This window comes from Xenopus tropicalis, chromosome 3 (genome assembly GCF_000004195.4).
Source record: "Xenopus tropicalis strain Nigerian chromosome 3, UCB_Xtro_10.0, whole genome shotgun sequence".
NCBI classification, from domain to species: domain Eukaryota; kingdom Metazoa; phylum Chordata; class Amphibia; order Anura; family Pipidae; genus Xenopus; species Xenopus tropicalis.
In genome coordinates, this window is record NC_030679.2 from 135,823,248 (window position 1) to 135,837,442 (window position 14,195).

The following is a 14,195-nucleotide window of genomic DNA, read 5'->3' on the forward strand; positions in this document are numbered from 1 at the left end:
TAACTTAAGTCTACTAAAAATCATTTAAATATTGAATAAACCCAATAGGGCTGTTCTGCCCCCAATAAGGGGTAATTATATCTTAGTTGGGATCAAGTACAGGTACTGTTTTATTATTACAGAGAAAAGGGAATCATTTAACCATTAAATAAACCCAATAGGGCTGTTCTGCCCCAATAAGGGGTAATTATATCTTAGTTGGGATCAAGTACAGGTACTGTTTTATTATTACAGAGAAAAGGGAATCATTTAACCATTAAATAAACCCAATAGGGCTGTTCTGCCCCAATAAGGGGTAATTATATCTTAGTTGGGATCAAGTACAGGTACTGTTTTATTATTACAGAGAAAAGGGAATCATTTAACCATTAAATAAACCCAATAGGGCTGTTCTGCCCCCAATAAGGGGTAATTATATCTTAGTTGGGATCAAGTACAGGTACTGTTTTATTATTACAGAGAAAAGGGAATCATTTAACCATTAAATAAACCCAATAGGACTGTTCTGCCCCCAATAAGGGGTAATTATATCTTAGTTGGGATCAAGTACAGGTACTGTTTTATTATTACAGAGAAAAGGGAATCATTTAACCATTAAATAAACCCAATAGGGCTGTTCTGCCCCCAATAAGGGGTAATTATATCTTAGTTGGGATCAAGTACAAGGTACTGTTTTATAATTACAGAGAAAAAGGAAATCATTTTTAATAATTAGAATTATTTGCTTATAATAGAGTCTATGGGAGATTGCCTTTCCGTAAGTCTGAACTTTCTGGATAACAGGCTTCCGGATAAGGGATTCCATACCTGTATTGTGGGTTTTAGCTACCCAGTAAATAACCTGTGGGTCAAGTAGCAGCGCAACGTTATCATTAAAAAATCACCAACCTGATCCAGAAGGTGTCAGACTTAATGCGCTGAGCATTTCCTTTTCCCGCTCGTAGTCGCTGCGGCACAGCAACTGCCCCTCCTTCAGCACAAACTCATCTCCCCGCTCCAGCCTCCTCTCGCACTCACAGCAGAAGAAGCAGGCCACGTGGTACACGTTGCTGAGGACACGCATGATGAGCTCCGATGGCAGCACTGTTTTTAGACAGCTGTTACACTTTGTAGCGAAAAGCCTGGAAAGGAACAAGGCCATTTCATTGATCCAAAGCGGAATTTCTGCAAAAAGGTTCCTAGCCCCTGATTCGAACACCGTGCATTTTAAAGTGCCATTTTGGACTCAGTTTGCCAAGGTATTTACCTACAGTTCAGCAATGATGTCTATTGCAGAGCTGTCAACTAGGGTTGTCACCTGTCTGGTTTTGACCTGGATAGCATGGTTTTCAAACTTTCCAAAATTGACGAGGCAATCGGGCAAGTGTCGATTACCACATCAAAGCCCCGCCCTGTTATTTCACCGGTCCACTCCCTACATCAGGAATCCCCAACCTTTCTTACTCGTGATCCACAGTCAACTATAAAAAGACTTGGGGAGCAACACAAGCACCATAAAAGTTCATGGAGGAGCCAAATAAGGGCTGTGATTGGCTATTAGGGGCCTCTATGCACCCTATCAGCTTACAGGGGCTTTATTTGGTAGGAAATCTTGTTTTTATTCAACCAAAACTTGCCCCCAAGTCAGGAATTCAAAAATAACTCCCTGGTTTGGGGGCACTGAGAGCAACATCCAAGGGGTTGGGGAGCAACATGTTGCCCCCGAGCCACTGGTTGGGGATCACTGGCCTAGATGGAACCAGTACGTCCCCGTAATGAATGGCCCCACCCCCCTCCCAGGGTTACGCCCACTAAAAGGTGCCAAACTTAATATCAACCCCCTATTTTTTCAGGAGTTACTTGATTTTGGTAGCCCCCGTCTCCCATCCCCACAGCATTCTCTCTATATTTCCAAAATCTCCTGAAGTCCCGCTGTAAATTCCAGGTAAATTTTCGGCTTCAGCGGCAATTTTGCACATTCGGACACAGTCATGACGTATGTGAAATAACTTTAGATATCTCCAAAAAATGTTGTGAGCGCTGCACTATTGCCCCATTTAGTAATTCTCTAGGTTGACAGCTCTGCTATTGATGCTTTACATTGCATGAACTCTAGAGCTAAAGCTAATCTATGCTCAATAAATGGAAGGAGCGGCTTTGAAAGTAGAAAAATGGCCTCAGTTCACCCATTTACTGCCCCCTTTTTCCCATGGCTGCAACTATGCTTGTGGTCAAACTATAGCTATCTTTAAAGGAAAACTATACCCCGGACAATGTAGGTCTCTATAAAAATATATTCCATAAAACAGCCCATGTGTAAAACCCTGCTTCATCTAAATAAACCATTTTCAAAACAATATTATTTTCTAGTAGTATGTGCCATTGGGTAATCCTAAATAATATAATGATAATTGCCATTTTAAGTACTAAGGGCCGCCCCCTGGGATCATAGGAGTCACAGTGCACACAAACAAGCCAAGGCACACATACATGCTAGGCCCCATCAGCCAATGAATGGGCAGTGTTCTGTCTTTTGCTCCCACACTACTTCCTGTTACAGTTAGAGCTGCATTATTTCTGGTCATGTGATCTCGGGAGTCGCGCAATGTAAATGTAACATCAACATCATCATTAGAATTTATTTTGTTTTACTATAAAAACACTCCCCATTGACTCTAAGGCATTTTGCAACTTTTTCCACAGTTTCCTAGCTTTTTCAGCAAAATGAAACAGTTCCACTTATCGCTTTTCAGTATTTCCATTAGACCAATAGAAAGGTACAACTCAAATGAACTGTGGGAGGAGTTTCGGAGAACTGCCTGTATTCTCTAATAGGATTTATCAAAATTCGTTTTTGTGTAATTTTAGATGTTTCCTTATTTATAGTGATGAGCGAATTTTTTCGCCAGGCATGGATTCGCAACGAATTTCTGCATTTCGCCATTGGCATATTGTTTTGCGAAACTTCTGTGAAAATTCACCGCGAAAAAATTTGCTGCGCCTAATCTTTTTGTTGCACGTCAAATTGGGCGCGGTTGTGTTAAAAAAAAAGGGTGCGGCCGTGTCAAAAAACGTGGGCGACAAAAAATTATACACAGACGACAAAAAAGACACACGACAAATGCCTTTTGCGAATTTTTCGCCGTTTCTCGAATTTTCTTGCAGTTTTGGCGAATTTTATGGCGAAGTGAAACGGGACAGATTCGTTCATCACTACTTATTTATTAAAAAATCCAATAATAAAAAAACACAGATGCAAAAACGTGTACCTTGTACAGCAAATAGCTCTCCCAAAAAATTACAAAAAACCCACAAATACTTGAAAATAGAAAAATCAATCATGATCGTTAGCGCAAAAAAATAAGAATCGCGGGAAAAGAAATGCAACCATTGCTAAATCAGCTCCCATAAAAGAGTCTCCAAACCTTTACTCTCAATAGTGCTGTGGACAATAACAGGTTAATGGAAGATGATGGTTCTACCCCCCCCCCCCCATGCCTCCGATGCATATCTGGCCTGCCCGGCTGTAATTAGAAAGCACAGGCTGCTCCCAGCTAATAAACACCGTGTCAGCCTGCATTACGCCATAAGGCCTTTTGTAACGGTTCTAGCGTCAGGAACTCCTGAATCGCCTCTTTTTTAATATAGCTGGAATCCAGTTAAGGCGAGGTAATAATGTCTGGCTTACCAGAGCCAGCGGATAATAAATCTCTGCTGTGTAACCCTGTATCAACAGGAGAGTGAAATGAAATTATTGCAGGATTAAACACTAACAGGGATGTGACAGCAATATCTTTTACTGTTTGTGTGCCCCACGCGTACAGCTCGCTCTATTTATCTTTATTTACATCTCTTCTTCCTGCTTACCTGTACCTGCTTACCTGTCTACCTACCTTTCTGTTTATATATATATATCTGCACTACTTATTCCTACATACTCTATGTGCCTTATTTTTATTTTCTACAGAAAATTATTCCACATTACTTAATATTCATATATCTCTCAGGTGATCTAGTTTCCCTATATTTGTTTATTGTTCTCTGTATTTTTGTCTGATCATCCCCACCCATCCATCTGTCACTGTTCCCTCCCTTTATCTAATTAATTAATTACTAATTAGATTCAAAATAACTCATGGTTGTATATCCAGAGCTGTCAACCCCACTATTTTTTGGGGATTTACCTAATTACCTGTCACCAGGCCCGGATTTGTGGCGAGGCCACAAAGGCCCGGGCCTAGGGCGGCATAAACATAGGGGCGGCATGCCGCCCCGCCGCACGCAAATTTTAAAATTTTGCTCCCATACGGAGCAATGGTGACCTCTCCTCACTGCTCCATATGGGATTTTTAACTTTGGCGCATGCGCGTTAGCACGGCAGCGGGGGGGGGGAGGTAGGGCGGCTCCGAATGGGGAAGGCCTCGGGGCGCGTCATTTAGAAATCTGGCGCTGCCTGTCACGCAATAGTATTCCCACTGTTTTCACCCATTTTCCCATAGTTTCTCATCAAAGTTGGGACTCGCAAAAGCTTACCTATCTATCTGTCTGTTATCTATTTATACAATATCTATCTCATCTGTCTTTCTTAGAGGCAAGCTTTAGTTGCATGAAAACCGGGTGTAGTGCCAAACCAAGCCAGGTGTAGGCTGCCAGCCCCCATAGGGACTACCAACAGCCAATCACAACCCAAACAGCTGAGATTTAAAAGTGGGCGACTCACCTCGCCGCGTGCCTTGGCCCTTAATGTGCACCTATAGACACAGCCAACCAGCACGTAGGGAATTGCGTTTTAATGCCATGTGACAGTGAGCTAAAAGTGATTAGAGATGTAGCGAACTGTTCGCCGGCGAACTAATTCGCGCAAACATCGGGTGTTCGCGTTCGCGCAAATTCGCGGACTTTTGCCGATGTTCGCCACTTTGGGTTCGCCGCTTTTTTTTGTTGGTGCCGCGTTTTTTCGCCTTGGTTTTCCCGCCGCGTTTTTTCGCTTCGTTTTATCTCCTATGCATATACATAGGAATAGCTTGCGTTTTTTTTTTTTGGCGTTTTTTTTTCGGCGTTTTTTTACAAAGTATTTTTCAGAGAAGTTTTTGCCCTTGATCCCCCTCCTGCATGCCACTGTCCAGGTCGTGGCACCCTTTAAACAACTTTAAAATCAGTTTTCTGGGCAGAAATGGCTTTTCTAGAATTTAAAGTTCTCCTTCCCATTGAAGTCTATGGGGTTCGCAAAGTTCACGAATATTCGCGAGTTTTGGCGAAAGTCCGCGAACGGGTTCGCGAACATTTTCGGCGATGTTCGCTACATCACTAAAAGTGATTCCCTTCACTCTAAAACTGACTAAAAGAAACTGTTGGCACAATATATGCCCCTTACCAGGGTTACTTTGTATTTACATTTAGATAATGCGCGCAAGTAACACTGCAATTTATTTTTAAACATGCTATTACACTGGAATTTTAGGAAAGTGATGCTGAAATGTGGGTTAAAATCACGAGGGGTCAAACAAACATTTACAGTAATTATCAGTAAATGGTGGTTCTATGATAAAACAGCCCATCTGTCTATCTATCATCTATCTATATCTCTGTCTGTCTGTCTGTCTGTCTGTCTGTCGGTCTGTCTTTCTCTGTCTACCAAATAAATATATTCCATCTTTATAACCATCTTTATCTATCTGTCTATTCATGACTATCTTTCTTTAAATCTACATATCTATCTTTAATCTCTCTATCTCTCTTTTTGTCAGTCTATCTAACTAACTTTTCGATATCACTAAAAACCTTGGTAGTTGAAAATAATATATGAACACAATGAAATGACTTAAGAGCCAGAGGAGCAGGTCTGCAGGCATTAGATAGATGATGGTGATAGATAGATAGATAGATAGATAGATAGATAGATAGATAGATAGATAGATGATAGACAGATAGATAGATAGATTATAGACAGAAAGATAGATACTGTACATACAGATAGATACTGTAGAGATAGATAGATAGATAGATAGATAGATAGATAGATAGATAGATAGATAGATAGATTATAGACAGAAAGATAGATACTGTACATACAGATAGATACTGTAGAGATAGATGATAGATAGATAGATAGATAGATAGATAGATAGATAGATAGAAAGATAGATACTGTACATACAGATAGATACTGTAGAGATAGATAGATAGATAGATAGATACTGTAGATAGAAAGCTAGATAGATAGATAGATACTGTAGATGATTGATAGATAGATAGATAGATAGATAGATAGATAGATAGATAGATAGATAGATAGATAGATACTGTAGATGATAGATAGATAGATAGATAGATAGATAGATAGATACTGTAGAGATGATAGATGATAGATAGATAGATAGATAGATAGATAGATAGATAGATAGATAGATAGATAGATAGATAGATTATAGACAGAAAGATACAGTAGATACTGTACATACAGATAGATACTGTAGAGATAGATGATAGATAAATAGACAGATAGATAGATAGATAGAGGATAGATGATAGATAGATTGATAGATAGATAGATAGATAGATAGATAGATAGATAGATAGATAGGTAGATAAATAGATAGATGGATAGATGATAGATAGATAGATAGAGGATAGATAGATAGATAGATAGGTAGATAAATAGATAGATAGATTCATAGATAGATTAATAGATAGATAGATAGATAGATAGATAGATAGATAGATAATAGACAGCAAGGCAGATACTGTACATACAGATATACAGTAGATAAAGATAGATAATGAACAGAAAGATAAATACTATACTGTAAAATAAGATAGATAGATACACGTAGATAGATAGATAGATAAACATACAGACATACAGATCTTTATGATTTAGATACTGCACACAGTATTGCCAGCAGCTTCTGTACTAGACACTTGTACAACCTGTAGGAGAAGGTATAAGCCTTAATATACACTACAGCGAGCAACAAGCCATTCCGTTCTCTGTCACTGAGCATTCCGGAAAGGAAAGCTCCTCCGATGGTTATGAGATCTGTGACTCTGAGGCATCAGGTAATCTGATCAGACATTTGATTGCATTTCACAGCCTTGTCTTCTTTATTAAAATTTCCCAGAATGCTTTGCCGGGATTCTTATTGCTGCCGGATGCTAATAAAAGTCTCTCCCTCTGGGAAATACAAGGATGAGCGAGGCACCACATCCAAAACAAGAAGGCGTCTTTAAGTATTAAAATTGGCAATTTAGTGGGATCTAGACTAAGAATAGAATAATTGCGATTAATTCGTACTATAGAAGCACAACATTTCCAATATAGCAAGGGGTTTTTAATAAGGACCACAGTAATCCTATAAATATGAGATTTTAATTGCTTTTATTTCATTTGTGTTACTTTTTTTTCCCCAGCAACAGAAAATGTATAAATATATCTTTAGTGAACCGTGTTCTTCAAACTCATTTGCAATTATTTTCTTTAATAATTATAACCAATTCTGAATGCTAGGAAGGTATTTTGAATCCAATCACTGGATCATTTATTGCCCCTCCTCCACAAGGGAATCCCACAAATTGTCTGGCCTTGTAGTAAAGAAACCTTTCCTGTGCTGATGGTGAAATCTCCCTTCCTCCTTGTCACCTACATCATAGGGCGCAACACTGTGTGAGATACATTTCAACCTATATTAATGTTTGTAAAAATAATGTGAAATGTATCTACATTTGACATTTTGACTTATGTCCACTGCAGAAGCGGGTTCCAAAAATAAGTATTACATTATTGTATCATAAAAAGTGGCAGTACAGGTATGGGATCTGTTATCCGGAAACCCATTATCCAGAAAGCTTCAAATTACAGAAAGGCCATCTTCCATAGACTCCATTTTAATCAAAAAACTTTTTTACTGATTCCCTTTTCTCTGTAATAATAAAACAGTACCTGTACTTGATCCCAACTAAGATATAATTACCCCTTATTGGGGGCAGAACAGCCCTATTGGGTTTATTTAATGGTTAAATGATTCCCTTTTCTCTGTAATAATAAAACAGTACCTGTACTTGATCCCAACTAAGATATAATTACCCCTTATTGGGGGCAGAACAGCCCTATTGGGTTTATTTAATGGTTAAATGATTCCCTTTTCTCTGTAATAATAAAACAGTACCTGTACTTGATCCCAACTAAGATATAATTACCCCTTATTGGGGGCAGAACAGCCCTATTGGGTTTATTTAATGGTTAAATGATTCCCTTTTCTCTGTAATAATAAAACAGTACCTGTACTTGATCCCAACTAAGATATAATTACCCCTTATTGGGGCAGAACAGCCCTATTGGGTTTATTTAATGGTTAAATGATTCCCTTTTCTCTGTAATAATAAAACAGTACCTGTACTTGATCCCAACTAAGATATAATTACCCCTTATTGGGGGCAGAACAGCCCTATTGGGTTTATTTCATGGTTAAATGATTCCTTTTTCTCTGTAATAATAAAACAGTACCTGTACTTGATCCCAACTAAGATATAATTACCCCTTATTGGGGGCAGAACAGCCCTATTGGGTTTATTTCATGGTTAAATGATTCCCTTTTCTCTGTAATAATAAAACAGTACCTGTACTTGATCCCAACTAAGATATAATTACCCCTTATTGGAAGCAAAACAATCCTATTGGGTTTAATTCATGTTTAAATTATTTTTTGTAGATTTACGTTATGGCGATCCAAATTACGTAAACACCCAGGTCCTGAGCTTTCTGTAATGTGTCTCATTTATCCTGAAAGTGGGAGCCATTTTCCTATGTGGGACATATAATCCAGCATTTGTGGATTTTTATGTTATTGATGTTTGAACATTCTTTGGTTAATGATTGGCCAAATCTATATAAATGACATACAGAATATGGCAGATATAGTTTTCTATATGACTGCACATTAGATATACAGTAGGTATTTTCTATCTGTATATCATTCATATATAGGGGTTTCTAGGGCCAAGGCAAATAATACAGAACATAGTCCAGGAAAATCTACAGATGAAATGATTTTCCAAACAGCTAATTTCTCTCGGCCATTCGGCTCTGCTCATCCCAACGCATTGCTAGAAGGAGGATTTCTGTTTTTTTTTTTAATTCTGTATATCAGCAAAGAACTAAGAAACTTAATATCCTGTGTAGCTCCGTCTTGCTAAAATGCCAGGGGCTATCGCCTGGAGCAAAGGAGGATGCCCACGGGACCATTGTCTTTTATTACAGATGTAATAAAGTCGGTGGGAGTGGGGGACATTAAACATGTATGAGGAACGTTTAATTACATTTCTAACATGCAGGAGATAAAAAAAAAAAAAAGACGTTAGGTAGGAATAAAAAAAAAAACTCGACGCAATACGCAATATTTAAATGTTGAGATCCATGCAATACTTAATTTATTAAAACGGGATGGTATTTAATATAATCTTTTGAAGATTATATTAATGCAGCCATTTTTTTGCACTTTGCACGCTGCCTCTGTAAATGGCTTCAAGCCTTGGTGCTCTGTTTCGCAGCGCAAAGACTTGCGGCATGGGTATTAGATCCAGTGCTGAGTGCATTAGTTAGTGCAGGATCCAAAAAAGGCAGATGGGGAGGAGCGTAGATGTCCCCTTATGCACCCTTATCTTGTACGTCATCCAGATACGCAAGGTAGGGAGCGCTAGTACACACAGCGCCAGTACACACAGCGCCAGTACACACAGCGCCAGTACACACAGCGCCAGTACACACAGCGCCAGTACACACAATGCCAGTACACACAGCGCCAGTACACACAGTCCCTATCAGGGCCCTGTCCTGCTCTAAGCGGTAAGGACAGGGCTGTGCTGCATGTGGCCCTGCTCTCTGTACTGAGCCCTACGTGCAGAGTGTTATGCGTTGGGCAAGCAAGTTCTTGTGCATGTACATATAAACAATTCACAAAAATGGTTTGCAGTTGCATTGGATGAGGATCAGAGACACTAGTACTCACTTATTTGATAAACGTCTCTAGTGATGAGCGAATCTGGCCAGTTTCACTTCGCCATAAAATTCGCAAAACGGCAAGAAAATATGCGAAATGGCGAAAAATTCGAGAAATGCATATGTCGCATGATTTTTTTTCTCGCCCATGTCTTTTTTGGTCGCCGTGGGGTTTTTGTTGTCCCCCGCACTTTTTTTTACGTGACCACGCCCTTTTTTTACGCACCCGCACCCAATTGGACTTGCAACTAAATTTTTTGACATGCAACAAATTTTTCTGAACTTGATAAATGTGTCTTTTTGAACCTAAATTACTATGTGTTACTATAAAGGTCCCCATACACTATAAGATCCGCTCGCTTGGCCCTGGGGCCAAACGATCGGATTACATTTGTGGCAATGGGGCAGTCGGTTCGGGGACCGCATCAACGAGCCAATGCAGTCCCCGATCCGACCGGATTTTCTAACCTGCCTGATCGATATCTGGCCAATTTCAGGCCAGATATCGGTCGGCCAGGCCGCTCTGTTCTGCCCATACACGGGCCGATTAGCTGCCGAATCGGTCCAAGGGACCCATATCGGCAGCTATAGTCAGCCTGTGTATGGGCACCTTTAGGGATGTACCGAATCCAGGATTCGGTTTGGAATTTGGCCAAGATTTGGCCTTTTTCAGCAGGATTCGCATTCACCTGAATCCATGTTCCTGGCCGAACCGAATCCAAATCTTAAAAATCAAATGACTTTTTGTCACGCATATGCTAATTAGCATTCAGATTCGGATCATTTAGGAAGGGTTCGGGGGTTCGGGGGTTCGGCCGAATCCGAAAAAGTGGATTTGGTGCATCCCTAGTTACTAAGTAAATATCAGTCTCATAAATGAAAACTCTACACAGGTGGGTGCTATAATAATGATCTTAAAGGGACAGTAATCCCACTGAGTAATGTCAAAACAGTCACAACAAGGGCTGAAGGAGGGGGTTGTTTATTGGGGATCTTCCCCAAGCCTCCATTTAAATCCACCAATGCTATCCATTCTAAATTACTTCTCAGGCTATACCAAGATAGCTAGAAATTCTAGGATGGGTTTTGTGGAGTAAATTTGATGGATGAAAATAATATGATTTTTTTGGTATAATAATCTAATTCAAGGCAAGTGCACCCCCCATGCCCACCTGTGCAGCCACAATGTCATATTATTGTATATATAACTACTTGCATGATTGTAAACAGAAATACCTTTTAGGCTACTTTCAGATACAATGAAATAAGAACAAGCATTTTGCAGTTCAAATAAGTGCATGAATAGTTTTATTTTGGTCCAGAGTCCAGATAAAAAATGGAGTTTTCAAAGTATATCCATGTGGGAGGAGGCAGAGACAATCAAACATTCCCTGACAGTCCCCCCGCATGTAACAAATCCAATCTAGACCTTCAAAGCCATACGGAGGGAGGAAAACACAATCTTACAAATATTTCCATGCGCCCATGTGCTTGTGTTTTTCCCCTCTGTTGACGGGTTTTGATAAGGCACAGTCTGGGCATTCACTTTATATTACATGCCAAGTCACTTTATATCTGGCCATACACTTTATATTAGATGCCAAGTTGAATCCTGGGACTGAAACCAAAAGGAAAGGGGTTTAGCTGGGGGGATAAACGCATTTCATTGCTACACACAACATGATACTTGTATGTTCCCTATAGCTCTCTTCATCTTTCTTCCTTCCTTCCTTCCTTCCTTCCTTCCTTCCTTCCTTCCTTCCTTCCTTCCTTTCTTTCTTTCCTTCTTTCTTTCCTTCTTTTTTCCTTCCTTCCTTCCTTCCTTCCTTCCTTCCTTCCTTTCTTTCTTTCCTTCTTTCTTTCCTTCTTTTTTCCTTCCTTCCTTCCTTCCTTCCTTCCTTCCTTTCTTTCTTTCTTTCTTTCTTTCTTTCTTTCTTTCTTTCTTTCTTTCTTTCTTTCTTTCTTTCTTTCTTCCTTTTCTTCTTTGTTTTTCTCCTTTCTTTCTTTCTTTCTTTCTTTCTTTCTTTCTTTCTTCCTTCCTTTCTTTCTTTCTTTCCTTCTTTTTTCCTTCCTTCCTTCCTTCCTTCCTTCCTTCCTTTCTTTCTTTCTTTCTTTCTTTCTTTCTTTCTTTCTTTCTATCTCTCTCTCTTTCTTTCTTTCTTTTCTACTTTGATTTTTACCTTCCTTCCTTTCTTCCTTCCTTCTTTTCTTTCTTTCTTTCTTTCTTTCTTTCTTTCTTTCCTTCCTTTTTTCCTTCTTCCTTCCTTCCTTCCTTCCTTCCTTCCTTCCTTTCTTTCTTTCTTTCTTTCCTTCCTTCCTTTTTTCCTTCTTTCTTTCCTTCTTTTTTCCTTCTTTTTTCCTTCCTTCCTTCCTTCCTTCCTTCCTTCCTTTCTTTCTTTCTTTCTTTCTTTCTTTCTCTCTCTTTCTTTCTTTTCTACTTTGATTTTTTCCTTCCTTCCTTCCTTCCTTCCTTCCTTCCTTCCTTCCTTTCTTCCTTCCTTCCTTTCTTCGTTCCTTCTTTGCTTTCTTTCTTTTCTTTCTTTCTTTCTTTCTTTCTTTCTTTCTTTCTTTCTTTCCTTCCTTTTTTCCTTCTTTCTTTCCTTCTTTTTTCCTTTTCTTTCTTCCTTCCTTTACACCTTCCCTTCCCTGTTTGAATCTTTTGCCCAGACCCCCAGGATCCTCATCTGAATCTAATACAAAACTGACTAAGCTTATTCAGAATGTTCAGATACAATAAGATCCTGGAATAGGAAGAATTTTTTTTTTAAATTTAACTTACAAAACACAACTGTTGAACCAAGACTTTCAACTCAGGAAGAGACAATTATCATATATATATCACTACTACACAGGGAGCAACTTATGAAATATGGATATCTTGTAACAGTTCTCAGTTTATTGCTTTGGGAAACATAATGGCGAATAAATAGTCCCAAATTTGTGGCTTATTTCCAAGGTGAGAAAAGTAAAAAGAAAGAAAAGGCATCAAGATATACAAGATTACACAATGAAATAAGCCAGTAAATAAAAAAAAAACAGTTTCGCACTTTACAATCATTATAACTTCAGATCGAACAAAAATGTCCTAAAGGACATGCTACAGTAAAGCAAAGCAGCCATCAGGAATGCAAAAGTAGAAAAGAAAAGAAGATTTGATTGCTTCACTTGTAAAGATTAATGACATTTTTTGAAGGCATGTTAAACATGTGACTCCATTTAAACATACTATATATATATATAGTAATCCATTCGGTAGAAGTACTGCAGATTTTGCTAAAACTCTATGATAAAAGAAAATGTTATACTAAGCAACATCCAAATGTACACTTATTAATTGCTATTGAGAGCAGTATCTGCTTGTTCTGGCCATTTTTACAATATGGAAGTAGTCGATACCCTCCATACATGTCTCTGATTCCCAACAGTTTCATGCATATTCTGTTATTAACAAACTTGGAAGAAAAATCATAGAAGTGTGCAGGGCATTGTGGGAAATGGAAACCTTATTCACACACAGAGTAAATGTTTCTATTAATGTGTTAAATTCTTGAATGTCTCAATTTCCTATCTCTCCTCATCAGATCTTTGTGACTTTTAGCAATTTGCTTTGCTATAGGCAAAGGTGGAACCAAGGACATTTGGCAGGGCTACAGAGCTTGAAGGCTTCTGGCTGAACTATAAACGTCCTATGGGAAGGGATCTTCACTCTGCTCAAACAGGGTTGGCCAGAGCTACACACCATATAAAACTGTATTTTCCTGGCTAATAAAAGTCGTGGCCAAAAATAAACCCGACAGTTCATGGGAAACATTTTTATAAACAATGGGCCAGATCTCTAAAAAACTGTGATATTGAAACCCAGTGCAGAAAATATATTATTTTTGTATACAGATTATCGATAGGTCCCTGCTGACCAATTACTTGGCCCCCTATCCAATAGGCTATGTTTTCAGGTAGGGGCTCAGTGATACTTGGAGCTTTATTAGTATGATTAGTAAATCTGACACCCAGCACCCAGTATTCATCATTACAAATCTGTAATGATTTGTGTAACTGACTCTTTGGGGCCCATTTACTTACTCACGAACGGGCCGAATGCGTCCGATTGCATTTTTTTCGTAATGATCGGTATTTTGCGATTTTTTCGGAAAATTATCGCGACTTTTTCGTTACCAATACGATTTTTGCGGAAAAACGCGAGTTTTTCGTAGCCATTCCGAAA

At 38.9% G+C, this 14,195-nt stretch overlaps 1 protein-coding gene across 1 annotated transcript in view; it reads right to left on the reverse strand.

Moving 5' to 3' along the window:
- lmx1b.2 (LIM homeobox transcription factor 1, beta, gene 2) overlaps positions 1-14,195 on the reverse strand; it is a 34,496-nt gene that overhangs the window by 7,446 nt on the left and 12,855 nt on the right. Inside the window, exon 4 of the mRNA XM_031899374.1 lies at positions 889-1,121. Within this exon, the coding sequence (XP_031755234.1) occupies positions 889-1,121 (233 nt within the window). The remainder of the gene's footprint in view (positions 1-888; positions 1,122-14,195) is intronic.